At 39.5% G+C, this 25,532-nt stretch overlaps 2 protein-coding genes across 2 annotated transcripts in view; one reads left to right on the top strand and one right to left on the bottom strand.

Annotated features, from left to right (window-relative positions):
* The window catches only part of IFT81 (intraflagellar transport 81), a 90,842-nt gene that overhangs the window by 15,084 nt on the left and 50,226 nt on the right, over positions 1-25,532 (bottom strand). Inside the window, exons 12-14 of the mRNA XM_061141944.1 lie at positions 16,540-16,689; positions 9,391-9,519; positions 8,322-8,411 (exon numbers count right to left, since the gene is read on the bottom strand). Of these exons, the coding sequence (XP_060997927.1) occupies positions 8,322-8,411; positions 9,391-9,519; positions 16,540-16,689 (369 nt within the window). The remainder of the gene's footprint in view (positions 1-8,321; positions 8,412-9,390; positions 9,520-16,539; positions 16,690-25,532) is intronic.
* LOC133055738 (alpha-aminoadipic semialdehyde dehydrogenase-like) lies at positions 18,178-19,898 on the top strand. The gene is given in 2 exon segments (XM_061140852.1): positions 18,178-18,767; positions 18,770-19,898. Coding segments are annotated over 2 exon segments (1,527 nt in total). The 5' UTR covers positions 18,178-18,253; the 3' UTR covers positions 19,783-19,898.

Consider the following 25,532-nt stretch of genomic DNA (forward strand, 5'->3'; position numbering starts at 1 on the left):
TAATAGATACTATCAACAGTAATGAAATATTAATGGCGGCATTACAGATACAACCAGTACAGCAAAACCACAAGCCAGAAAATACAAGAGAGAGACAGAGAATGAACAGAGGAATTTATTTTTCTGGGCTTTAAAGTCAGTAGCAAAACATAATAAAGTACTCAAAGACCAAATATGTTTGCATATCAATAAATATGAACTGGCTAAACTTATTTATTAAAATAAACCTGTCAGATTATATCATATAACAAAACACAACTCAAGATCTATTCAGAGACATACCTAAAACAAAGCAACTTTTTAAAAGCTGAAAGCAAAAGATGGGCATAAGTATAGCAGGTACAGTGAAAACAAAAGGAAGCAGACATTAATATGGCAGAGTTGACTTCTGCCCCTCACCTCAAAAAGCCTTTGTTTTTTTCTGAGAGTAGAACAAAGGTGTGGAGAGCAAACTTCAGGAAGCCAATAAATAATTACCTATTCATTAATTTTCAGAAAATTTCTAGAAAATACACAAAGAGCTGTTAACATTATTTCTAGGGAGTGTGCTGGGGTGGGATGTAGAAAGAGAAATAATTTCAATTCTTTCCCTTAAACAATTCTTTAGAGTTTGAATTCTTGCCAAGAGCATGGTTTTACTTCCTTAAGAAAAAGCATTCAATAAGAAATATTTCAGTGAAATCAATAATTACCATAATATATACTCTAAAACAAGTATTTTAGCTTTAGCAATTACATGTATTATGCCATTTAATAACTTATAATTTAAGGAACAGTTTCTAAAAAACAAACATGAAACTTCAAGATGCTAGCTAATTCCAGATAATTATAAAAGATTTAGATAAAATAAGTTGTACATCTTAAGTTGTGATGCTCCAATTTCCAAATGATTATGAATACTCAATTTATAACAAAATGCAAATACAAGGGAAATGTATTAATACTTCACTATAAAATTTCCTAAATTTTGAGAGCTGTCCATTAAAACAAGAAGTGTAAAGTATGTTTTAAGTACTCCTGCACTTTAACAATATGATAGGGGCTTCCCTGGTGGCTCAGTGGTAAAGAATTTGCCTGCCAATACAGGAGACACGGGTTTGATTCCTGATCCAAGGAAGATCCCACTTGCTGCAGAGCAGCTAAGCATGTGCGTCACAACTACTGAGCTTGGGAGTCACAGTTACTGAGCCCACAAGCGGCAGCTACTGAAACCTGTGCTCCCTAGAGCTGGTGCGTGGCAGCAAGAGAAGCCACCGCAATGAGAAGCCCTCCCACCACTACTAGAGAAAGCCCGTTCACGATGAAGACCCAGCACTGCTATAAAGAAATAAATTATTTAAAAAACGATAATACATCCATGTAGTTTCAAGTGTTAGATACACTTACACAAATTAAAAATAAATACCATTCAAAGTAGAGAACAATTAAGAATTTCAGTTACTATTTGGAAATAGCTCAAAGTCAATGAAGTGGCTGTTTTTTCAGTATACTTTTCATTACAAAAGGTTTCTGGGTAAAAACAAACTATACAGGGATGTAGGAGATTGACATATGGAGATAAACAAAATGAACATTAGGGACTCAATAAGGTCATTGAACTCAAACATTTTAAAAAACCAAATGGTTAATAAAAACGTGGGCAAGTTCTACACTCTTTTCTTTTTTTTTAGACTTTTAAAACTGTGGTAAAATACACATAAAATAAAAATCACAATAAATAAAAATACTTATTTATTATTTTTTGGCTGCATTGGGTCTCAGCTGTGACAAGCTGAGTCTCTAGTTGTGGTGCACAGGCTTATTTGCCCTGCCACGTGTGGGATCTTAGTTCCTCAACCAGGGATTGAACCCACACCCATGCACTGGAAGGCAGATTCTTATCTATTGGACCACCAGGGAAGTCCCACTAAACCATTTTGAAGTGCACAGTTCAGTGGCGTTAAATATATTCACACTGTTGTACAACCATCACCTCTATCTATCTGCAGAACTCTTTCCATCTTCTAAAATTGAAACTCTGTCCCCATTACTTTTCAACATGGCAGAAGAGATGAAAAGCTTACAGGACTTCGGTGCCCCTTTGATTTGATGAATATGTTAAGAACTGAAGAGCTGTATTATTTGGGGATGGTGGTGAGACAGCTATGTTTCTTTGAAATAGAACAGACAGGAAGTACTTGACATACAGAGAAATCCAGTTAAAACATATAAAAATGAATTTCAGGTTCTGGTTATATTTTATAATAAAGGACTTTATAGAATTTAGTATATGGTTTTACTTAGAAAATCAATTTGGTTGAAAAGCAATAGTATTCCTTCCTTTAAAACTATTTTGAATAGTTATAATGATAAATAACTTTTTAAAACAGTTCTTATGTATTAGTCATTGCTGTTGCAAAGTACCTTACATGTGTTATTTCATTTAATTTTACAACCACTTTATTAAGAAGGGATTGGTTTACCGGTGAGGACATAATATAGAGATGAAGTCACCTATCTAAGGTTATTTAAGGTCTGCCTGATTCTATAGCTTCTCCAGAAGGAAAATTCTCCAGGCAGCCATACTTAGTTCCATGTTACTGTCCTTTCTTCTGATCCTTACCCACAAGCATAGCCGGTTCAACTAAGGATGGATCCTTCATCTGACCTCAGGATAGCAGTAATCTCTGAGGTGGTCTGGCATGGAAAACTGCCCTCCAAAGAGAGGCACTGCACCAGGAATTTAAATTAGAAAATGCAGAGAAAATGGGAATTATAAGTTCACAACTTCAACACATATGTAGAGAAAGGCTACAGCGTGAGATGTGAACATTGAGGCACCATAAGCAAGCTAAGGTTACATTTATGCCAATCCAAAGAATGAGGAGAAACTAAAAAACAGAGGAAAAAAAAAAAACACACAGGCAGACACATGGCTGTGGCAAGAACAGTGAGAAGCCAATACGAAGTGATTCACTGAGTCATGTTACTGGTGTAGTATGAGTTCTTCAGAACTTTGCTCTGCTATGTACCAGCTGTGTAATCTTGGGCAAGTCCTTCACCCTGTGTGCTTTTATTTGCTCCTTTGTGTAAAGGGTGGTTTATCTAACAGGGTGGTTATGAGGCCTGAATGAAAAACATAATAGTGCCTGGCACGCAGAGCACTTGATAAATGCTCTTACTATCACTGCTGCTGCTGCTGCTGCTGCTGCTTAGTCGCTAGGTAGTGTCTGACTCTTGCAACCTCCTGGACTATAGTCCACCAGGCCCCTCTGTCCATGAGTTTTTCAGGCAAGAACACTGGAGTGGGTTACCATTTCCTTCTCCAGGGGATCTTTCTGACCAGGGGTCAAACCCGTGTCTCCTACGTTGGCAGGCGGATGCTTTAACGCTGAGCCACCTGAGAAACTCTTTTACTATCACATTCATTGATATTATCCACAAGCTCCCACTAAAGTCCCTGAAGCTTCCCTAAACTCCAACTGCTCCAGACAGACTATAGTTCTGATCCTTGGATTTTCATAACAGTGCATTTCCTTTGTGTGTGTGTGTGTGTGTTAGTTGCTCAGTCGTGTCCAACTCTTTGCAACCCTATGGACTGTAGCTCACGAGGCTCCTCTATCTGTGGGATTTCCCAAGTAAGAATACTGGAGTGGGTTGCCACTCCCTTCTCCAGGGGATCTTCTTGATCCAGGAATTGAACCCAGGTCTCCTACACTGCAGGCGAATTCTTTACCATTTGAGTTACCCAGGAAGCATTTCCTTTAATGCACTAAATGCTCTTTCAATAAAACTCCCCATTTGAAATGTAAATAGATTTAATGAAAGAACTACAGGCATACGGCCTCAGTTCAGTTCAGTTCAGTTCAGTCGCTCAGTCATGTCTGACTCTTTGTGACCCCATGGACTGCAGCACGCTAGGTCTTCCTGTCCATCACCAACTCCTGAAGTTGCCTCAAACTCATGTCCACTGAGTCGGCAATGCCATCCAATCATCTCATCCTTTGTCGTCCCCTTCTCCTCCTGCCTTCAATCTTTCCTAGCATCAGGGTATTTTCCAATGAGTCAGTTCTTCGTATCAGGTGGCCCAAGTATTGCAGTTTCAGCTTCAGCATTAGTCCTTCCAATGAATATTCAGGACTGATTTCCTTTAGGATGGACTGGTTGGATCTCCTTGCTGTCCAAGGGGCTCTCAAGAGTCTTCTCCAACACCACAGTTCAAAAGCATCAATTCTTCGACACTCAGCTTTCTTTATAGTTCAACTTTCACATCCATACATGACTACTGGAAAAATGATAGCTTTGACTAGATGGACCTTTGTTGGCAAAGTAATGTCTCTGCTTTTTAATATGTTGTCTAGGTTGGTCATAACTTTTCTTCCAAGGAGCAAGCATCTTTTAATTTCATGGATACAGTCACCATCTGCAGTGATATTGGAGCCTAAAAAAATAAAGCCTGTCACTGTTTCCATTGTTTCCCCATCTATTTGCCATGAAGTGATGGGATCAGATGCCATGATCTTAGTTTTCTGAATGTCGTGCCTCAAGCCAACTTTTTCACTCTCCTCTTTCACTTTCATCAAGAGGCTCTTTAGTTCTTCTTCACTTTCTGCCATAAGGGTGGTGTCATCTGCGTAGCTGAGGTTAATGATATTTAACCCAGCAATCTTGATTCCAGCTTGTGCTTCATCCAGTCCAGCAATTCTCATGATGTACTCTGCCTATAAGTTAAATAAGCAGGGTGACAATATACAGCCTTGATGTACTCCTTTCCCGATTTGGAACCAGTCTGTTGTTCCATGTCCAGTTCTAACTGTTGCTTCTTGACCTGCACAGGTTTCTCAAGAGGCAGGTCAGGTGGTCTGGTATTCCCATCATTTTAAGAATTTTCTACAGTTTGTTGTGATCCACAACAACTAAGGCTTTGGCATAGTCAATAAAGCAGAAGTAGATGTTTTTCTGGAACTCTCTTGCCTTTTCGATGATCTAGCAGATGTTGGCAATTTGATCTCTGGTTCCTCTGCCTTTTCTAAAAACCAGCTTGAACATCTGAAAGTTCACGGTTCACGTACTGTTGAAGCCTGGCTTGGAGAATTTTGAGCATTACTTTGCTAGTGTGTGAGATGAGTGCAATTGTGCAGTAGTTTGAGCATTCTTTGGTGTTGCCTTTCTTTGGGATTGGAATGAAAACTGACCTTTCTCAGTCCTGTGGCCACTGCTGAGTTTTCCAAATTTGCTGGCATATTGAGTGCAGCACTTTCACAGCATCATTTTTAGGATTTGAATTCCATTGGGAATTCCATCACCTCCACTAGCTTTGTTCGTACTGATGCTTCCTAAGGCCCACTTGACTTCACATTCCAGGATGTCTGGCTCTAGATGAGTGATCACACCATCATGGTTATCTGGGTCATGAAGATCTTTTTTGTATAGTTCTTTTGTGTATTCTTGCCACCTTTTTCTTAACATCTTCTGCTTCTGTTAGGTCCATACCATTTCTGTCCTTTATTATGCCCATCTTTACATGAAATGTTCCCTTGGTATCTCTAGTTTTCTTGAAGAGATCTCTAATTTTCCCCATTCTATTGTTTTCCTCTATTTCTTTGCATTGATCACTGAGGAAGGCTTTCTTCTCTCTCCTTGCTATTTTTTGGAACTCTGCATTCAAATGGGTATATCTTTCCTTTTCTCCTTTGCCTTTAGCTTCTCTTTTTTTCTTAGCTATTTGTAAGGGCTCCTCAGACAACCATTTTGCCTTTTGGCATTTCTTTTTCTTTGGAATGATCTTGATCACTGCCTCCTGTACAATGTCACGAACCTCCGTTCATAGTTCTTCAGGCACTGTATCAGATCTAATCCCTTGAATCTATTTGTCACTTCCACTGTATAATCATAAGGGATTTGTTTTAGGTCATACCTGAATGGTCTAGTGGCTTCCCCTGCTTTCTTCACTTTAAGTCTGAATTTGGCAATAAGGAGTTCATGATCTGAGCCACAATCAGCTCCTGGTCTTATTTTTGCTGACTATATACTGCCTCAGACCACTGTAAAAAAGTGAATATCATAATAAAGAGAATCACATGAATGTCTTGGTTTTGCAGTATATATAAAGTTATGTTTACACTATACTGTAGTCTGTTAAGTGTGCAACAGCATTATGTCTAAAAAATGTATAGATCTTAACTTTAAAATACTTTATTGCTAAAAAATGCTAACCATCATCTGAGCCTTCAGGAAGTCAGTCTTTTGGCAATAGTAACATCAAGGATCACTGAGCACAGATTACCATAACAAACATAATGAAAAAGTTGGAAATACTGCAAGAATCACCAAAATCAAAGACATGAAGTAAGTAGATGTTGGAAAAATGGCACCAACAGACTTACTCAATGCAGGGTTGCTACAATTCCTTAATTTGTAAAAAATGCAATAAAGTATGTCTATATTTACAAACAGATTTATTTTTACTATATTTTATTAATACTATCATAGAGAAATTTCATCATCACTAGAAATACATATAACTGTTCCCTTTGGGCTTCCCTGGTGGCTCAGATGGTAAAGCATCTGCCTGCAATTCGGGAGACCTGGGTTTGATCCCTGGGTTGGCAAGATCCCCTGGAGAAGGGAATAGCTACCCACTCCAGTATTCTGGCCTGGAGAATTCCATGGACAGAGGAGCATGGTGGGCTACAGTCCCTGGGGTCTCAAAGTGTTGGACATGACTGAGTGACTTTCACTTTCACTTTTTATCTGCAAGTTGCTGGCACAAGAAAAGCACTAAGAAAATCAGCTATTAGAATATATCCATGAAAATAATTCTTGATATCTTCAATCTACAAGTTTTTTTTTTTAATCTCCTTTCTGAAACTTTTCTTCCTGACAATCATTTCATTTCCTAATTTCCTTCATTTCCTTCCCATTTCCTCATCAGTTAGGAATATGATTCTGATTATATTTGTTCTATACTGTTCTTAAGTTGGGTTATCTTTTTGTTTTTCCTAATTTCTTTTGTGTTTGTTCCACCTCTCCTATTACAGTATGAAGCCCTGAGAACTGGGACTTTTCTCTTCCATTTCTCTTGTGACGGCAGAAATAAGCAGAAGATGTAAAATATGCTAGAGATGCTAGAGTGAAGCTCCAAGTCTCTCATTTCCTCCTTCTCTGTTTGGATAAGTTACGAAACCTATCACCAATCTGAGAGTTGGACTATAAAGAAAGCTGAGTGCCAAAGAATTAATGCTTTTGAACTGTGGTGTTGGAGAAGGCTCTTGAGAGCCCCTTGGACAGCAAGAAGATCCAACCAGTCCATCCTAAGGGAAATCAGTCCTGAATATTCATTGGAAGGACTGATGCTGAAGCTGAAATTGCAATACTTGGGCCACCTGATACGAAGAACTGACTCACTGGAAAAGACCCTGATGCTAGGAAAGATTGAAAGCTGGAGGAGAAGGGGACGACAAAGGATGAGATGGTTGGATGACATCACCAACTCAATGGACATGAGTCTGAATAAACTCCAGGAGTTGGTGATGGACAGGGAGGCCTGGCCTGCTGCAGTCCATGGGGTTGCAAGAAGTTGGATACAACTGAGTGACTGAACTGAACTGAAACCTGTCTCAGACTCCATGGCATTGTCTATAAAAAAGGAAACAATGTCTATCTGATTTCAAGGTCCATGTGATCTCTCACTCTGCTTCTCTTCACTCTGATGGATGGCATTTATGAAGTTTTAGAGTTCATCCTTAGGCACATGCAGTACAGCTCACATTCAAACCTAAAATTACTACATGGAGAATGATAAAATAACAATTGTTAATGTCAAATGGTGAAGGCCACCTGATCTGGGCATTTACCTTCTTACAGTTTATCTTTAAAGCAGTGTCTAGAATTAGCTTCCAAGTAACTGTATTTCATCACTTAAGCATAAGTTATCATGATTTGCCCCCCATCCTGCTCCCCAGCAAAGCAAGTTCATTAATCTAACATTAACTTGTCACCACTTGTTGGCACACTCTGAACTTTCACCTGGCCACTGAAGAATGTGACTTCATATTTATAGCTCTGACATGAACATTATTTAAAGCACAAATCTCATTTGGCTGCACTTTTGACTTTAGCTTAAACTTCTCCTTCTCTCCCCAGCGCAAAAATTTATGACAAAACAAACAACATAAATCAAACAAAAACATTGATGGTCACAATATTATTCTCTTTCACAGAATCATATAAAAATAATGATTTGTTTGCCAGGAATTATCCAAGTAAAATATCTAGGATTTTAACTAATACATTTGAACAAGAGAGAGTATTAAAAGTATCACAAAACTAAATTATCTTACTTGGCATTTCTGACGCAATTGCCGTAGTTCTTTTATAATTGGAGCTAGAGCTGACTTCTTTTCAGATACCAGGGAATTTAGTTTTTTTACCTGCCATTTAAACAAAATATATGACATCTAAGAAAATAATTCAAAAGAACAAAAATACTATATGTATAAAAATACTTACTGAAGTATTTATATAAGTGAATAAAACTATAAATTATTTCAATGCCAACTAAAAGGAAGTCATTTAATAAGTACTGACTACTCAGTAAGACAGAATATCATTTAACTATTCAAATTGTCAATTATTAAGACTGCAAATCATTATGGGAAAATATTTATAATCTAGCTAAAGGACTAAAACAAATTACAAAGTTGCTGATATACAACTCTGTATCAAGTTTAAAAAGTATATAAATTATGTAGGTTATATAAAATGCATATAAACATGGATGAAGTGACAGTCAAACTACTTAATAACCCAAAAGGTATAGCAATGACCAATCACAACAGACACCAGCCATAGAGATGAATCAGGTCTTGGAGGCGTCTGCTGTGCAAAATGTTAATCTTTTTAGGAGTTAGAATGTTGTGAAATCCAGAGGGCTCTGGGAACGAGGTGGGCAAGGCAGGTGGAGGTGGGTACTCTGAGAGTTTGGGGCAGCAGCTATTTACCAATAAATAATGAAAGATTTCAACATTTTAAAGTCTGATGAAGCTCTATCTGTGCATTCTGGCTGAATGGCAGTCCTAAATATGGAAAGAAACTAAGGGCACACACACAAATGAAATAACTGTACTAAGTTAAGCAGTATATTTTGGGAAAACTTATTTTTTTATCTTAAATATTTCTTTAATGCTATGTAACTTTTACACACTTCAAAAACCACAAAACATGTAAAGTATTACAAATTGAACAACTTCATAAGAATGGAAAAATTTTAAAGAGAGTGATAAAGACAGACGAAAGAATATAATGAAAACAATACACAGAAATGAAAATCTGAATGTTGCACTGAAAACAGAACAAACACAAAAATATCTGCCTTAGAGCTTGTGTATAAAACAAAGCCTGTGTAATCACCATTTCAGACATGTCATCCAGTGTTCGTCCTTTCATTTCATCAACTTCACTCTTAAGAGCAGATACTCGTTCTAGTTCTTCTTGGGTGTAACTATATCCAGATATACCCCTCTTCTCCTCAATAGTTTGCTGAAAGTAAAAAACAAAAATAGGTGTAAAGAACAAGAGTTCACAAAATTGATGTCAAACCTTGATGATTCCATAAGAAGTATATAGATTTAATATACAACAATAAAGTTGTAAGTAAAATAAAGGAATTTAGTCAACAGTCTTTATTGACTTCAACAATAATTATATTCCTTTATATTTTATAAATTTATACTAAATTTTACTCCAGCATCTTCAGGGGCATAGGAAGTAATTATAATTTTAGACTTGAGCGTAATGCTATGTACTTGGCATAGAAACTAAAACATAGGATGCACTCATTAAATATTTGCTGAATGAATGATCTCAAGTGAAAAACTGTACATATTTTCTCACTTATCTAGTATTTATTAATGTGCCAAGTACAGTTCTAGGCTCTTTAGAAGAACTAAACAGTCTTTTGATGAGGGCAAAAGAGGAGAGTGGAAAAAGCTGGCTCAAAACTCAACATTCAAAAAACACAGATCATGGCATCTGGTCCCATCACCTCACGGCAAATAGAAGGGGAAAAAGTGGAAGCAATGACAGATTTTATTTTCTTACACTCTTGAATCATTGTGGATGGAGACTGTAGCCGTAAAATTAAAAGGCGCTTGCTCCTTGGAAGGAAACCTATGACAGACCTAGGCAGCGAATGAAAAAGCAGAGGCATCACTTTGCCAACAAAGGTCCATAGAGTCAAAGCTATGATTTTTCCAGTAGTCATGTACGAATGTGAGAGTTGGACCATAAAGAAGGCTGAGTGCCAAAGAATTGATGCTTTCGAATTGTGGTGCTGGAGAAGACTCCTGAGAGTCCCTTGGCCTGCAAGGAGATCAAACCTTCCAGAATAGTCACTGGAAGGACTGATGCTGAAGCTGAAGCTCTAATACTTTAGCCACCTGATGCAAAGAGCTGACTCATTGGAAAAGACTCTGATGATGGGAAAGACTGAAGACAAAAGGAGACGGGGATGGCAGAGAATGGATGGTTAGACAGAGCATCACCAACTCAATGGAGATGAATCTGAGGAAGCTTTGGGAGAAAGTGAAGGACAGGGAAGCCTGGTGTTCTGCAGTCAATGAGTAAGATACAACTTACAAACTGAACAAGAACACAATTCTAGGCACCAGATATACTGCAGTGAAAAAAAGAAAAAACCAGGGGAAAAAAATCCCTTCCCTCATAGAGCTAACTTCTAGTGAGAGCAAATGGGCAATAGGTAAACAACTAAAATACATACAGTGTGAGGGAAGAGTAGGGTTGGAATCTTAAGTAACAAGGTAGTTAGATAAGATCTCCCTGAGAAGATGATACCCAAGTGAAGTTCTGAAGTGAGGGAGCAAATCATAGAGACACCCAGGGGATCAACAAGTGCAAAAGACATGAGGTAGGTAGGTACTTGGGGACTTCCCAGGTGGCATAGCGGTAAAGAATCCACCTGCCAATGCAGGAGACATAGGTTCAATCCCTGGGTTGGGAAGATCCCCTGGAGTTGGAAATGGCAATCTACTCCAGTATCCTTGCCTGGGAAATCCCATGAACAGAGAAACCTGGCGAATTACAGTCCTTGGGGTCACAGTCCTGGGGACTGGGGGACTACAATCCTTGGACACGACTGAGAACAGCCCAGCACAGGAGCATGCTTGGCCCTCTCAATAAACAACTAGATGGGGGGAGCTTAAAACAGAGGTGGAGATAGGGGAGGGATCATATAGGACTTAGCTGGTTAGCTGAGACAGTATCAGTTTATATCTATTGTCCTTTGCATTCTAAAAAGTGTCCTAGTTTTCATGATAAATTATATTGTGTTTTAGGCCAGTGAAAGAGCTTGGACTTACTTTAAATGGAATGGGAGACTTGTTGAAAGGTTCAGAATAAAGGGGTTTTTAAGTGAAAACTTTAACATCTATGCTGACTGGGATCAAACTATAGAGGGACAAGGGGCAGAGAAATCAGAAGACAATTCCAATAATTCAAGTTAGAGATGATGGTAGTATGAAGCAGATGGGGGCAACAGAGGTGATAAGAAGTGGTTCTGTATATATTTTAAAGATAGATCCAACAAGATATGTGTGTATATATATTATTTCTGGCTGCACTGGGTCTTCGTTGCTGCGCTTGGGCTTTCTATAAGTTGCGGCAAGCTGGGGCTACTCTCTAGTTGTGGTATGTGGGCTTCTCTTATTGTGAAGCACAGGCTCTAGGGCATATGGGCTTCAGTAGCTGCAGCACAAAGGCTCAGTAGTTGTGGCTCACAGGCTCTAGAGCTCAAATTCAGTAGTTGTGGTGCATGGGCTTAGCTGCACTGTGGCATGTGGGATCTTAGTTCCTAGACCAGGAATTGAATCCAAGTTCCCTGCATTGGCCGGCAAACTCTCAACCACTGGACTGCCCGGGAAGTTCCTCCAAGAAGATATTATGACAGGTTAGGATGTGAAGGAAAGTAAGGAGTAAAGATGACTCCAGGGGGTTTTGGCCTGAAGAACTGAGAGAATGGAGTTGCTATTTGTTGGGATGAGGAAGACTCAGGAGGACAGGTGAGGCAGTAGTGAAGATCAGAAGTTTAAGTTTGGATGTGTTTAAAAAAATCTATACTCTCTAGTAGAAATCCAACAGACAGTTCAAGATGTTACATGCACAAGATTGGAATTTGAGAAGCGATTTAGGCTGGAGATACAAATTTGTGAGTTGTCTGCACAGACAATGTCTTTAAAGCCATAAGACAACAAGATCACCAAGGGACTGAGGGCAGAGAAGAGATCCAAAGCCTAAACCTGGGGGACTCCGACATCTAGGCTTTGAAGAAGTGGGAAGAAATCAGCCATGGAGTAGGAAGAGTAGTGTTAGTAAAGAAAAACAAGCAGTGTGTAGTGTGCTAGAAGACAAGCAAAGAACAATTTTACAGGAAGAGGGCGTTATCTATCATGTCAAACACTGCCAATTGGAAGGTAACTATAATAAATTCATATGGACTAATCTCAGGATACCTGCAGTGGATACTGTGGGTGCTCTGTCGTGATCTGCTTACTGTGTCAGTGTACCCAGCCCCTGGATCTTGTGAGAATTGGTATTTTGAAGGTTTACAGTTGTCCCTTCCTCAAAGCGTACCCTTGGCTGAACAAGAACTGTGTCACACCACCTCTTGAGTGGTAAGGGGATCCATAGCAAATGATTGACTAACACAGGGGCCCAAAGGGGGCAGCCCTCTTGCCTAAAGATGAGACCAACTTTGTGACGCAATTTATGCTCCAGAGCTCTTTATGCAATCAGAATGAAACTGGACTCCAAATGAATCCACTTTTTCCTCTTTGCTTCATCCTGTTTCCTTTACTTCCTTTCTCCTAAGAGCACTCACTGAATTAATCATGTGAGGAGGAACAAGAATTCTTGTTTCAGGTTCTGCTTCTAGAGAACCTGATCAAACCTGGCTTCTAGGGTCGGATCACTCACTGGATGAACGAGGCAGAGGGCCCTCTGACTGAGGGCAAGTAGAGTAATATCAGTCTTGGGCATGTTATAGCAGTACAATTGTTAAGACTTGTCAACTAGGGCAGAAAATAGGTGGAAGGGATTATGGAGGTCATGACAATGGATTGCCTGAATCTCCTTCAAGAGAGTTTGCTGAGAGGAACAAAGCTGAATGACAGCCATTACTGTCTCCACCATCGTGTTCATGCCAAGGCCATGCTTCCTCCAGGCTGTTACCAGCGGCTAACCCATTCCCTCCTGACAGGGAACTCCTCTTATTGGTGACCGGCTCAGGAACTCCCCATCTTCCTAACCAAAATGTCCTTAAAATATCCTACAGCCTGAGGTTCTTCCTCCCCAGTCCTCCTTCCTCCCGCAGAGATATCAGACTTGCGTTGGAGCTGACATCTTTCCCTGCCTCCTCCTGCCGGATTTCCTCTACCCTTCACAAATACTTCCTTCATAAATCTTGTACATTTAAACCACTCTGGATGATGCTTCTTGGAGGACCTGAACTATCACAGGAAGGTACTAGCTGGTGCAATGTTGCTAGTATTTGAGAAGCATAAATAAATAGTAACTGTAAGACTATGAAATCAGGGTGGCTGTTGCTAAGCTCAAATGACAGGCTCAAATCCATTAATCAGTGATTTAATGCAAAGCAATAACGTCAGAGAACTTCCTTAGAAGGTTTAAAGAAACCGTCATTTCCTATGGCTACAGAGCAGAGAAACCTGAAAACAAGGGACAGGACTTAATCCTGGCAAAACTTCATAGAAGGCTGAATATAGCCCATGTCAAAGTCAGGGCTCTGATAGGGAAGAGAATGTGTGCTAAGTCTGAAAGGGGGATAACTGGATAAATTCACTTGAGAATCTTAAAACCCCAGATTATCTTGTATCCTCTAGGCAGTGACAAATGGCTTAGTTTGTTGGTCAGGGGCCTGGAGGAAGCAAGAGAGCAAGACTGAATGACTAGGGACAAGGAGGTCTGGGTAGGAGGCATGTGGACTGAGCTATAAGAATTAATACTAAGTGAAGATCTAGTCATCACATGTATATAGCCACTGGAGAATGCCCACAACAGAAGAGGCACAACTTTAGGCTCTGTGAGTATAAATGTTCTAATTTCCAGAATGGGCATGCTTTTACCAGAAGGCACACTGACAGGCCCTCTAAACTTAATCCTCTGGCCACTATCCTGTCTCATGGGCTCCTCATGCCCAAAGACCAGCAGGCAAAAAAAGGAGTGATTTACTGGCAGGATACCTTAAGGTTATACTGATGTTGCTATATAATGGGGGACAGATAGGAATATGTTTGGCATTCATGTGATCCATTATGGCATATCTTTGTACTCTGCTGCCCTGTTTTGCCAGTAAATGAGGTTTAGCAACCACAGCCTGAGAAGGGCATTGTTACTAGAATCTCATAGCTCTGAGGAATGAGGGACTGAGTAATCCGACCAAGTAAGTCATCTAGACCACTGGAGGTGCTAGCTAAAGGTGTGGGGAATCTAGGATGGATGGTAGAGGAAGGAGATATCGAGTATTTGTTATGTCTTTGGGACCAAATGCATCAAAGAGAGTTTTAATTTGTCCCACTAACTCTCCTAAATTTTCCTAGAAATTTTGACCAACTGTAATCCTATAGAAGAAATACCAGGATGGAGTGACTTTAACATGAGAAACAAGCAGATCTCAGTGCAAGGGATGGGTTATAGAGGATGTTGTTGGTGCCCCACTCAGACCTCATTTGCAAGCTGCTACGAGTGCTGACTGCTAATGCCTCACAGTTGCCCCTTCTCCAGAACATGCCCTTGGCCCAGTGGGAGCTGCCTCATCTAGGCCTCATCACCCTACCACGGCTGATGACTGGCTGATACGGGAGTATAAAAGGCCAGATCCCTTGCCTCAAGGTGGAATCAACTCCATGGTACAATCTGTACCCAAATGTTCCTCACAGGATCAAGATGAAGCTGTTTTCAGTCAAGAATACACCCTTCATATGTATACCTATGACTGATTCATATTGATGTATGGCAGAAACCAACAGAGTATTGTAAAACAATTATCCTCTAATTAAAAATAAACTTAAAAAATACACCTTTGTTTGGCTTTTTTCTACTGCTCCACTTGTTTCCCTCATTCCCTTTCTTTTGAAGGTACTCCCTCCCTCAGAAAGTCACTTGTACCAAGTATACCCTTCTCAGGCTCTGATTCTAAGAAGCTTAAGGAAAGATGTATAGCAAAAACTGATGGAACTAAAAAGAGAAAAATCATAGATACTGTAAAACATCTTTCTCAATAATTGATAGGACAAGCAGATGAAAACGTCAATAAACACAGAAGATTTGAGTATCATGGTTAACATACTGGACTGAATTGACACATATGGAACACCATCCTCAACGTAATATATATTCTTCTCAACTGTGCATGGAACAATGATCAAGACAGACCACATGCTAAGCCATAATGCAACATTCAGAATTTTCAAAGAACTGAAATCACAGAGTATGTTCTTTGGTCATAGCAGAAATAAACTAGAAATCAATAACAGAAAGGTAACTAGAAAATTCCCAAATGTTTGGTTTTAAGCAGTAACCATAGGTCAAAGAAATCACAATGAAAATTAGAAAATATTTTGAAGTGAGCAATAATGCAGTTGCTACGTATCAATTTTAAAAGTTACTGCTGTTAGAACCTAAGTTTGATGTACTATAAGTGTTCAATCTTCAGTTCCCTAGAAGCAAACAATATTCAACAGCATGAGACAGAAAAGTTCATATTGCCAGCTAACCACCACTAGTTGAAATTTCATTAACCTCTCACAGATTATTGCTAGCTGGTAAGCCAACATCCAACCCACTTCAGTATTCTTGCCTGGAGAATCCCATGGACAGCAAGGCTGGTGGGCTACAGTCCATGGGGTCACAAAGAGTCAGATATGACTGAAGCAACTTAGCATGCATGCGTGCAAGCCAACATCACATGATGACATAATTTCCACATGGGTGAAAGAAAAAAAAAAGCCAAATCAAGAAAACTCAGAGAAACTGGCACCCACAACAAGAACAGCTTTGTTGCTAGAGGGATTTCTCTGGGTTGAACTTTTTTTGACAACCAAGGCACAAACATATAGGGAACCAAGCCTGCAGGCAAACTTCCATATAGAATCTTCTCTGAATATATCTTTCCATAGCTTCACGGAAATGGCTGCTTAGATTTCTGCCTAGTAGGCCATGATAAGTAAATAAATTACAGCCAATTTCCTGATATGATCATTTTTGTTGTATTAGCTAGCTAACCAAAAGAGAAAGCTACTTGGAATTCAACTTCTATTAATTATCCCAAAGCCCAGCACACATAAAAAAGCACTCATTGCTACAGTAAAGTACATGAATCAGCTTACAGGTCACCTCTATAATTAATCAGAAAAAATGAATAATTTTATGGTTTTTCTAATAAAAACAATGACTTCAGTATGAAGCTACAACTTATAAACCTCTAGGCATTTGTACTTCTAGAACCTCAATATAATTCTGTATTACCAGTTGATGTTGAATATTTTCATGACGTTGCTTAAGAAGTTCTTCTGTCCTCTGCAAGAGACCAAATTCAGCTTGAAATTCAGCTATTATTTGATGCTTCTTTTTGAAAACTGTACTTTTGCTTCGAAGTTTACTGATATATCGCTTGAACTGCAAAAGAACACAATGTGTAGTTTAATAAGTAGAAAAGTAGTTGCTAAATATTATAAATAACCTCAATGTATTCCAAACATTTTCTTTTCTACTGTCCAACATGCGTGTCACAAATACAGAACAATAACTTAGTTTTATTAAAAAGTTGGAGAGACTAACTGCTTAATTAAAATACTTTGTGTACATTTTGATTTTTTGGACCCATTAAATACTGTAAATCCTTATATAAAAGCTATTCATTGTGAGCTTTACAATAAGGATTTGGAAAACAGAAACTTCAATCCTATAAAAGTTAAAAAGGTTAAAAAGAAAAAGAAGAAGAAAGTGGAAGACCAATTCTGGCTATGGTCTTATCATTTTATCTTTTATGTACTGTACTATTTTGGTGACCCTGGATCTACTGGGATTAATATAACCAAGCAGAATAGTCAATATTTGCAGTTACTATTTATTGTTTAAGAAAGGTACTGTGACCATATACCCTAAGAAGCATCTGAAACTCATTCCAAATGATCAAAAGCTAAAAATACTCCAAATTAGTGGGAACTCATAGTTGCTTAATTCAGCTGCTGACCTACTAGTAACTGTAACTACTCTAATGGAAAGATCCCATTATTAAACAATACCAACTAGAGTTTGGAAAAGCACGTGAAATGAATATTTAAAGGAATTTATTTATCAAGTACTATTAATTAACTATTACATAGGCACTGGGCAGACACTGAGAATACAACTCTAAACAAGATACGCATCCTGCCCTTAACAAAATAAACACTATTAAGAAACAGTAAAGAAAATAAACACTGAACTGATGTTCACAACCACAATGAACATTATGAAGCAGGGAAGGGGCCCTGAAAATAAATAACAGGAATTTAACCTGGGTTGGGACCAAGGTAGAAAAAGGTGGTGGTGGGGGGGGGGGGTTTTGAAATTTTAGAGAGGTGAGTTATGACAAATTTCTCAAAAATAATTTAAGCAAGACTGAAATAGCAGGAGTTTGTTAGAGGAAGGAGAAGGAAGCAGGGAAGAGCATTCCAAGTAGTAGAAACAGCAGGTGTAAAGGTCCTGAGGCACTGGCTCATTAAAAGTATTGTTCAATATAAGAGACAAATGTGAAAATTTTCTGGTATTTCTAAAACAGAACAGAATACTTTAAAAAATCACTTTCTCTTATGCACCACTAGTACTAAGGATTTTCAGATTTTTTTTTACTACATAAAATAATTTCTCTGCTCCAACCTTTTAACTACATTCTTTTAAAAATGTCCAGACCCTCACTGTTTTCCAGGTTCTGGTTAACCTCCAGGGCACAGCTCCCGGCTCCCACGCAAGACCCAGCTAGGCAGGGCGACGGCGGGGGGCGTGCTCAAGGGCGGGGCCGGGCCTACCCAATGGGCTCCTCCGGGTCGGGGGCGGGGCCCCACTTCAGTTGTTCCTCGGGCCGCAGGCGCCCTTCGCATCCCTGACTCTGTATGTGGCGCACGTTCCCGGTCTGCTCTGCGTGCACGTTGCAAGGAAGAGCAAGTTCTCCGGACCTTGGAACAGGCCTGCCGCCTTCATGTCCACTCTGCTCATCAATCAGCCCCAATATGCTTGGCGGAAGGAGCTGAGGCTCCGCGAGGAAAACGACGGCGTGTATAATGGAAGCTGGGGAGGCCGGGGAGAGGTTATCACCACCTATTGTCCTGCTAACAATGAGGCCATTGCAAGAGTCAGGCAGGCCAGCATGGCTGACTATGAGGAAACTGTAAAGAAAGCAAGAGAAGCATGGAGCATCTGGGCAGATATTCCTGCTCCAAAGCGAGATGTAGTGAGACAAACTGGTGATGCCTTGTGGGAGAAGATCCAAGTACTAGGAAGCTTGGTATCTTTGGAGATGGGGAAGATCTTGGTGGAAGGTGTGGGAGAAGTTCAGGAATACATGGATGTTTGTGATTATGCTGTTGGCTTATCTCGGATGATTGGGGGACCCATCTTGCCTTCTAAAAGACCTGGCCATGCTCTCATTGAACAGTGGAATCCTGTAGGCCTGGTTGGAATCAGCACTGCATTCAACTTCCCTGTGGCCGTGTACACCACAACGCCATTGCCATGATCTGTGAGAATGCCTGCCTTTGGAAAGGAGCTCCTACAACTTCTCTCATTAGTGTAGCTGTTACAAAGATAATAGCCAAAGTTCTGGAGGACAACAAGCTGCCTGGTGCAATTTGTTCCTTGACTTGCCGTAGAGCAGATATCGGCACAGCAATGGCCAAGGATGAGCGAGTGGACCTGTTGTCCTTTACTGGGATTACGCAGGTGGGAAAACAGGTGGCCCTTATGGTACAGGAGAGGTTTGGGAGAAGTTTATTAGAACTTGTAGGAAACAATGCCATTATTGCTTTTGAGGATGCGGACCTCAGCTTAGTCGTCCCCTCAGCTTTCTTTGCAGCCGTGGGGACAGCCGGCCAGAGGTGTACCACCGCGAGGCGCCTGTTCTTACATGAAAGCATCCATGATGAAGTTGTCAATAGACTTAAAAAGGCCTACGCACAGATCTGTGTTGGGAACCCTTGGGACTCTAACGTTCTCTATGGGCCACTCCACACCAAACAGGCAGTAAGCATGTTTCTTGGAGCAGTGGAAGAAGCAAAGAAAGAAGGTGACACCATTGTCTATGGTGGCAAGGTTATGGATAGCCCTGGGAATTACGTAGAACCGACAATTGTGACAGGTCTTGACCATGACACATCCATCGTACACACAGAGACTTTTGCCCCGATTCTTTATGTCTTTAAATTCAAGAATGAAGATGAGGTCTTTGCATGGAATAATGAAGTCAAACAGGGACTTTCAAGTAGCATCTTTACCAAGGATATGGGCAGAATCTTTCACTGGCTTGGACCAAAAGGATCAGATTGTGGCATTGTAAATGTCAACATTCCAACGAGTGGGGCTGAGATTGGAGGTGCATATGGAGGGGAGAAACACACTGGCGGGGGCAGGGAGTCGGGCAGTGACGCCTGGAAGCAGTACATGAGAAGATCTACTTGTACCATCAACTACAGTAAGGACCTTCCTCTGGCCCAAGGAATCAAGTTTCAGTAAAAACGTGCTTTAAATTGACATTTCAAGCTTTTTACGCATTGTTGTAACTCCTTCTTCTGAAGAAGACAAAGAAAATGAGTGTTTGCCTTGAATAAATGCATCATTTTGAATATGACGGTGGTGGTTTGGGAGAAGTTTATTAGAACTTGTAGGAAACAATGCCATTATAGCTTTTGAGGATGCGGACCTCAGCTTAATCATCCCCTCAGCTCTCTTTGCAGCCGTGGGGACAGCCGGTGGTGGTTAATCCCTTATGCTTCTGAGGCCTAAATCAAGAGACTCATTTTTTAAAATATAAAACTTTTCATGACATCGTCTCAAGTAATAAAAAGTAATTTTTATGTTAAAAAAATAAAAAATAAATTTAAAAAAAATGTCCATAGTAAGAATCTGGCCTATTATACTTAATGCATCACTTCAAAATAAAAGTAAACTTCCATATTACCTACAATGTGAAAATTCTTTAATAATCTTAACCTTTTTAATGCCCAGTTCTTTATAAGGATAATTAGGGGGGTAATAAATAATTTTATAAGTAATAAAAGTATACCATTTCACGCCAGTCAGAATGGCTGCTATCCAAAAGTCTACAAGCAATAAATGCTGGAGAGGGTGTGGAGAAAAGGGAACCCTCTCACACAGTTGGTGGGGATGCAAACTAGTATAGCCACTATGGAGAACAGTGTGGAGATAACTTAAAAAACTGTAAATAGAACTGCCATATGACCCAGCAATCCCGCTGCTGGGCATACACACTGAGGAAACCAGAGTTGAAAGAGACACGTGTACCCCAATGTTCATCGTGGCACTGTTTATAATAGCCAGGACATGGAAGCAACCTAGATGCCCATCAGCAGATGAATGGATAAGAAAGCTGTGGTACATATACACAATGGAATATTACTTAGCCATTAAAAAGAATACATTTGAATCAGTTCTAATGAGGTGGGTGACAACTGGAGCCTATTATACAGAGCGAAGTAAGCCAGAAAGAAAAACGCCAATACAGTATACTAACACATATATATAGAATTTAGAAAGATGGTAACAATAACCCTGTATGCGAGACAGCAAAAGAGACACAGTCTTTTGGACTCTGTGGGAGAGGGTGAGGGCAGGATGATATGGGAGAATGGCATTGAAACATGTGCAATATCATATGTGAAATGAATCGCCAGTCCAGGTTTGATGTGTGATACAGGGTGCTCGGGACTGGTACAATGTGATGACCCAGACGGATGGGATGGGGAGGGAAGCGGGAGGGGGGTTCAGGATGGGGAACACATGTACACCCATGGTGGATTCAAGTCAATGTATGGCAAAACCAATACAATGTTGTAAAGTAAAATAAATTAATTAATTTTAAAAAAGTAAATGAATGTGTTACTGAAGCTTTAGAAAACAGAAAAAAAAGGAAAATTCATTCAAAGCCACTATTTAATGCAAGCTCTATTATCATGTGGTATTTTGCCTCCTAAAAATAGGCTAAATCTAAGGTCAGTAATTCTCTTGGGTTGGTCAAAAAGTTAGTTTGGGTTTTTCTGTAGGATGTTATGGAAAAATCCAAACAAACTTTTTGGCAAACCCAATAAACTGTAAGGTAGCAAAATAGGAAGGAGAATATTCCTAAAATTTAGGTTTTTGTTTTTTTTTTCCTTAAAGACTTGATTGATTCCTGAATATACAAAGAAAGTCCTTAAAAACAGTAAGATTAAAAATTCTTCATATAAAAATAACCCACTAATTCATTGTTTAGACAGCTTTTTAAATGACTAAAACTTTCAAAGAAATGATGAACACATTGTGATTTAGAAGAAGGAAGTTCAAAATATTTCTCTATCCATGGTTGAGTTAGTTTTAATATTAAGGAATCTAACCCCCACACAGCAAAATTATCAATGGCTGGATTACAGAAACTGTTTAAAAAATTTAAGTCAGACCAATGTACCTAGAATTTAATAACTTGCAACTTTTCCTTTAAAAGAATAAATGTGTAAGCCTGACATAACCACAGATTCAGAATCCTCAGAGTAACTATATGTTCTATTAAAAGTGTCCTGGGCAAAGTGCCCAAAATGAAATCAATCCTCTTCATCTGCTATCCTCTGTATTATCTAGGCCAATCTTCTCCTTCTCTATCTTGCTGTGCTCTGGAACTATTTTTAAAAGCTAAAAGCTATAAATGTTTTTGTGAAAGAACAAACCTACTGATTACTCAATGTGCTCTATGCTGATTGGTTATTTGACATTCACTGGACAAACTACCTAGGGGAAAAGTAGTCAGGGTCAGATAAAAAACAAGGATTTACTATAGCACAGGGATATACTGAATATATCTTATAATAACCTATAACGGAAAAGAATCTGAAAATATGTATGTAACTGAATCATTTGTTGTACAACAAACTAACACTGAAATTAACAACTATGCTTCAGTTTAAGAAAAGAACAAAATGCTCAATTAATGGAGCCCTTACTTCATAATGCATAAAAATCAATTCCAACTGGATTATATAGACTTAAATGTGAAAACAAGAACTAAAAATCTAGAATACAGGAAAATATCACTATGATTACTGAGATAGGAAAGGATTTCTGAAACAAAACACACACACATTGAAAATGGATGTTGATAAACTTGATTTTGCTAAAATTAAGAACTTCCATTCATCAAAAAATATATTAAGAGATTAAGAATATAAGTCACAAGTTGGGAAGAATATATCTGTAACACGTTAATCCAAAAAAGAATTTATATTCAAAAATACATAAATTAAACCCGAGAGAAAGGCAAATAACCCAATAGAAAAATGGATAAAATACTTGAATAGTCACTTCATAGAAAAGAAAACCCAAAGTGGCCAATAAGCATATTAAAAGATGTCTGACCTCATTTATAATCAGTGATGCAAATTAAAACCATAGTAAGATACCATTATAATGCCCATCTGACTAGCAGAAATAAAAAGTCCTTCAATACTAAGTGTTGTTGAAGATGTGGAGGAAGTAGAACACCTATACACCACTGAGAGTGAGGGATACAAATTTGGAACAATAATTGGAAGACAACTGGGCATAGCTACTAAGGTTGACCATGTTCCTCTCATCCCCCACCAACTCCCACAAATAGCAGGATTTCTCACACTTTATCTATGGTGACTGATCAGTTTTTCAAACTTTCTGTTTGTGAACTGGATACTTTTATAAAATAATAAAAATGTTTATACAGTATCAACTCTATCAGTTCAGTTCAGTTCACTCAGTCATGTCCAACTCTTTGTGACCCCATGAACTGCAGCATGCCAGGCCTCCCTGTCCATCACCAACTCCCGGAATTTACCCAAACTCATGTCCATCGAGTCGGTGATGCCATCCAACCATCTCATCCTCTATCGTCCCCTTCTCCTCCTGCCCTCAATCTTTCCCAGCATCAGGGTCTTTTCAAATGAGTCAGCTCTTCGCATCAGGTGGCCAAAGTATTGGAGTTTCAGCTTCAGCATCAGTCCTTCCAATGAACACCCAGGACTGATCTCCTTTAAGATGGACTGGTTGGATCTTCTTGTGACTCTCGAGAGTCTTCTCCAACACCACAGTTCAAAAGCATCAATTCTTCTGCACTCAGCTTTCTTTATAGTCCAACTCTCACATCTGTAAATGACTACTGGAAAAACCATAGCCTTGACTAGACAGACCTTCGCTGCCAAAGTAATGTCTCTGCTTTTTAATATGCTGTCTAGGTTGGTCATAACTTTTCTTCCAAGGAGTAAGCGTCTTTTAACTTCATGGCTGCAATCACCATCTGCAGTGATTTTGGAGCCCCAAAAAATAAAGTCAGCCACTGTTTCCCCATCTATTTCCCATGAAGTGAGGGAACAGATGCCATGATCTTAGTTTTCTGAATGATGGACTTTAAGCCAACTTTTTCACTCTCCTCTTTCACTTGCATCAAGAGGCTTTTTAGTTCCTCTTCAATTTCTGCCATAAGGGCAGTGTCATCTGCATATCTGAGGTTCCTGGCAATCTTGATTCCAGCTTGTGCTTCTTCCAGCCCAGCGTTTCTCATGATGTACTCTGCACATAAGTTAAATAAGCAGGGTGACAATACACAGCCTTGATGTACTCCTTTCCCGATTTGGAACCAGTTTGTTGTTCCATGTCCAGTTCTAACTGTTGCTTCCTGACCTGCACACAGGTTTTTCAAGAGACAGGTCAGGTGGTCTGATATTCCCATCTCTTGAAGAATTTTCCACAGTTTATTGTGATCCACACAGTCAAAGGCTTTGGCATAGTCAATAAAGCAGAAATAGATGTTTTTCGGGAACTCTTTTGCTTTTTCAACGATCCAGCAGATGTTGGCAATTTGATCTCTGGTTCCTCTGCCTTTTCTAAAACCAGCTTGAACATCTGGAAGTTCACAGTTCATGTATTGCTGAAGCTTGGCTTGGAGAATTTTGAGTATTACTTTGCTAAAGTGTGAGATGAGTGCAACAGTGTGGCAGTTGAGCATTCTTTGGATTGCCTTTCTTTGGGATTGGAATGAAAACTGACCTTTTCCAGTCCTGCGGCCACTGCTGAGTTTTCCAAATTTGCTGACATATTGAGTGTAGCACTTTCACAGCATCATCTTTTAGGATTTGAAATAGCTCAACTGGAATTCCATCACCTCCACTAGCTTTGTTAATAGTGATGCTTCCTAAGGTCCACTTGACTTCACATTCCAGGATGTCTGGCTCTAGATGAGTGATCACACCATCATGAATATCTGGGTCATGAATATCTTTTTTGTATAGTTCTTCTGTGTATTCTTGCCACCTCTTCTTAATATCTTCTGCTTCTGTCAGGTCCATACCATTTCAGTCCTTTACTGAGCCCATCTTTGCATGAAAAGTTCCCTTGGTATCTCTAATTTTCTTGAAGTGATCTCTAGTTTTTCCCATTCTGTTGTTTTCCTCTATTTCTTTGCACTGATCACTGAGGAAGGCTTTCTTATTTCTCCTTGCTATTCTTTGGAACTCTGCATTCAAATGGGTATATCTTTGCTTTTCTTCTTTGCTTTTCGCTCCTCTTCTTCTCACAGCTATTTGTAAGGCCTCCTCAGACAGCCATTTTGCTTTTTTGCATTTCTTTTTCCTGGGGATGGTCTTGATCCCTGTCTCCTATACAATGTCACGAACCTCTGTCCATAGTTCATCAGGCACTCTATCAGATCTAGTCCCTTAAATCTATTTCTCACTTCCACTGTAGAATCATAAGGGATTTGATTTAGGTCATACCTGAATGGTCCAGTGGTTTTCCCCACTTTCTTCAATCTAAGTCTGAATTTGGCAATAAGGAGTTCATGATCTGAGCCACAGTCAGCTCCCGGTGTTGTTTTTGCTGACTGTATAGAGCTTTTCCAACTTGGCTGCCAAATATATAATCAATCTGATTTCAGTGTTAGCCATCTGGAGATGTCAATGTGTAGAGTCTTCTCTTGTGTTGTTGGAAGAAGGTGTTTGCTATGACCAGTGCGTTCTCTTGGCAAAACTCTATTAGCCTTTGTCCTGCTTCTTTCTGGACTCCAAGGCCAAATTTGCCTGTTACTCCAGGTGTTTCTTGACCTCCTATTTAGATGTTCCTAAATGCTTCCTCCTAACTTACATGGTTATGGATTAGTAACTAACAGTTTGTGGACCAGAACAGGTCTTCAGACCACACTTTGAGAAGCACTGCTCGAGAGCATGTCTTCCTAAATGGGGTATGCTCCAGGA

This window comes from Dama dama, chromosome 5 (assembly GCF_033118175.1).
Source record: "Dama dama isolate Ldn47 chromosome 5, ASM3311817v1, whole genome shotgun sequence".
Taxonomy (NCBI): domain Eukaryota; kingdom Metazoa; phylum Chordata; class Mammalia; order Artiodactyla; family Cervidae; genus Dama; species Dama dama.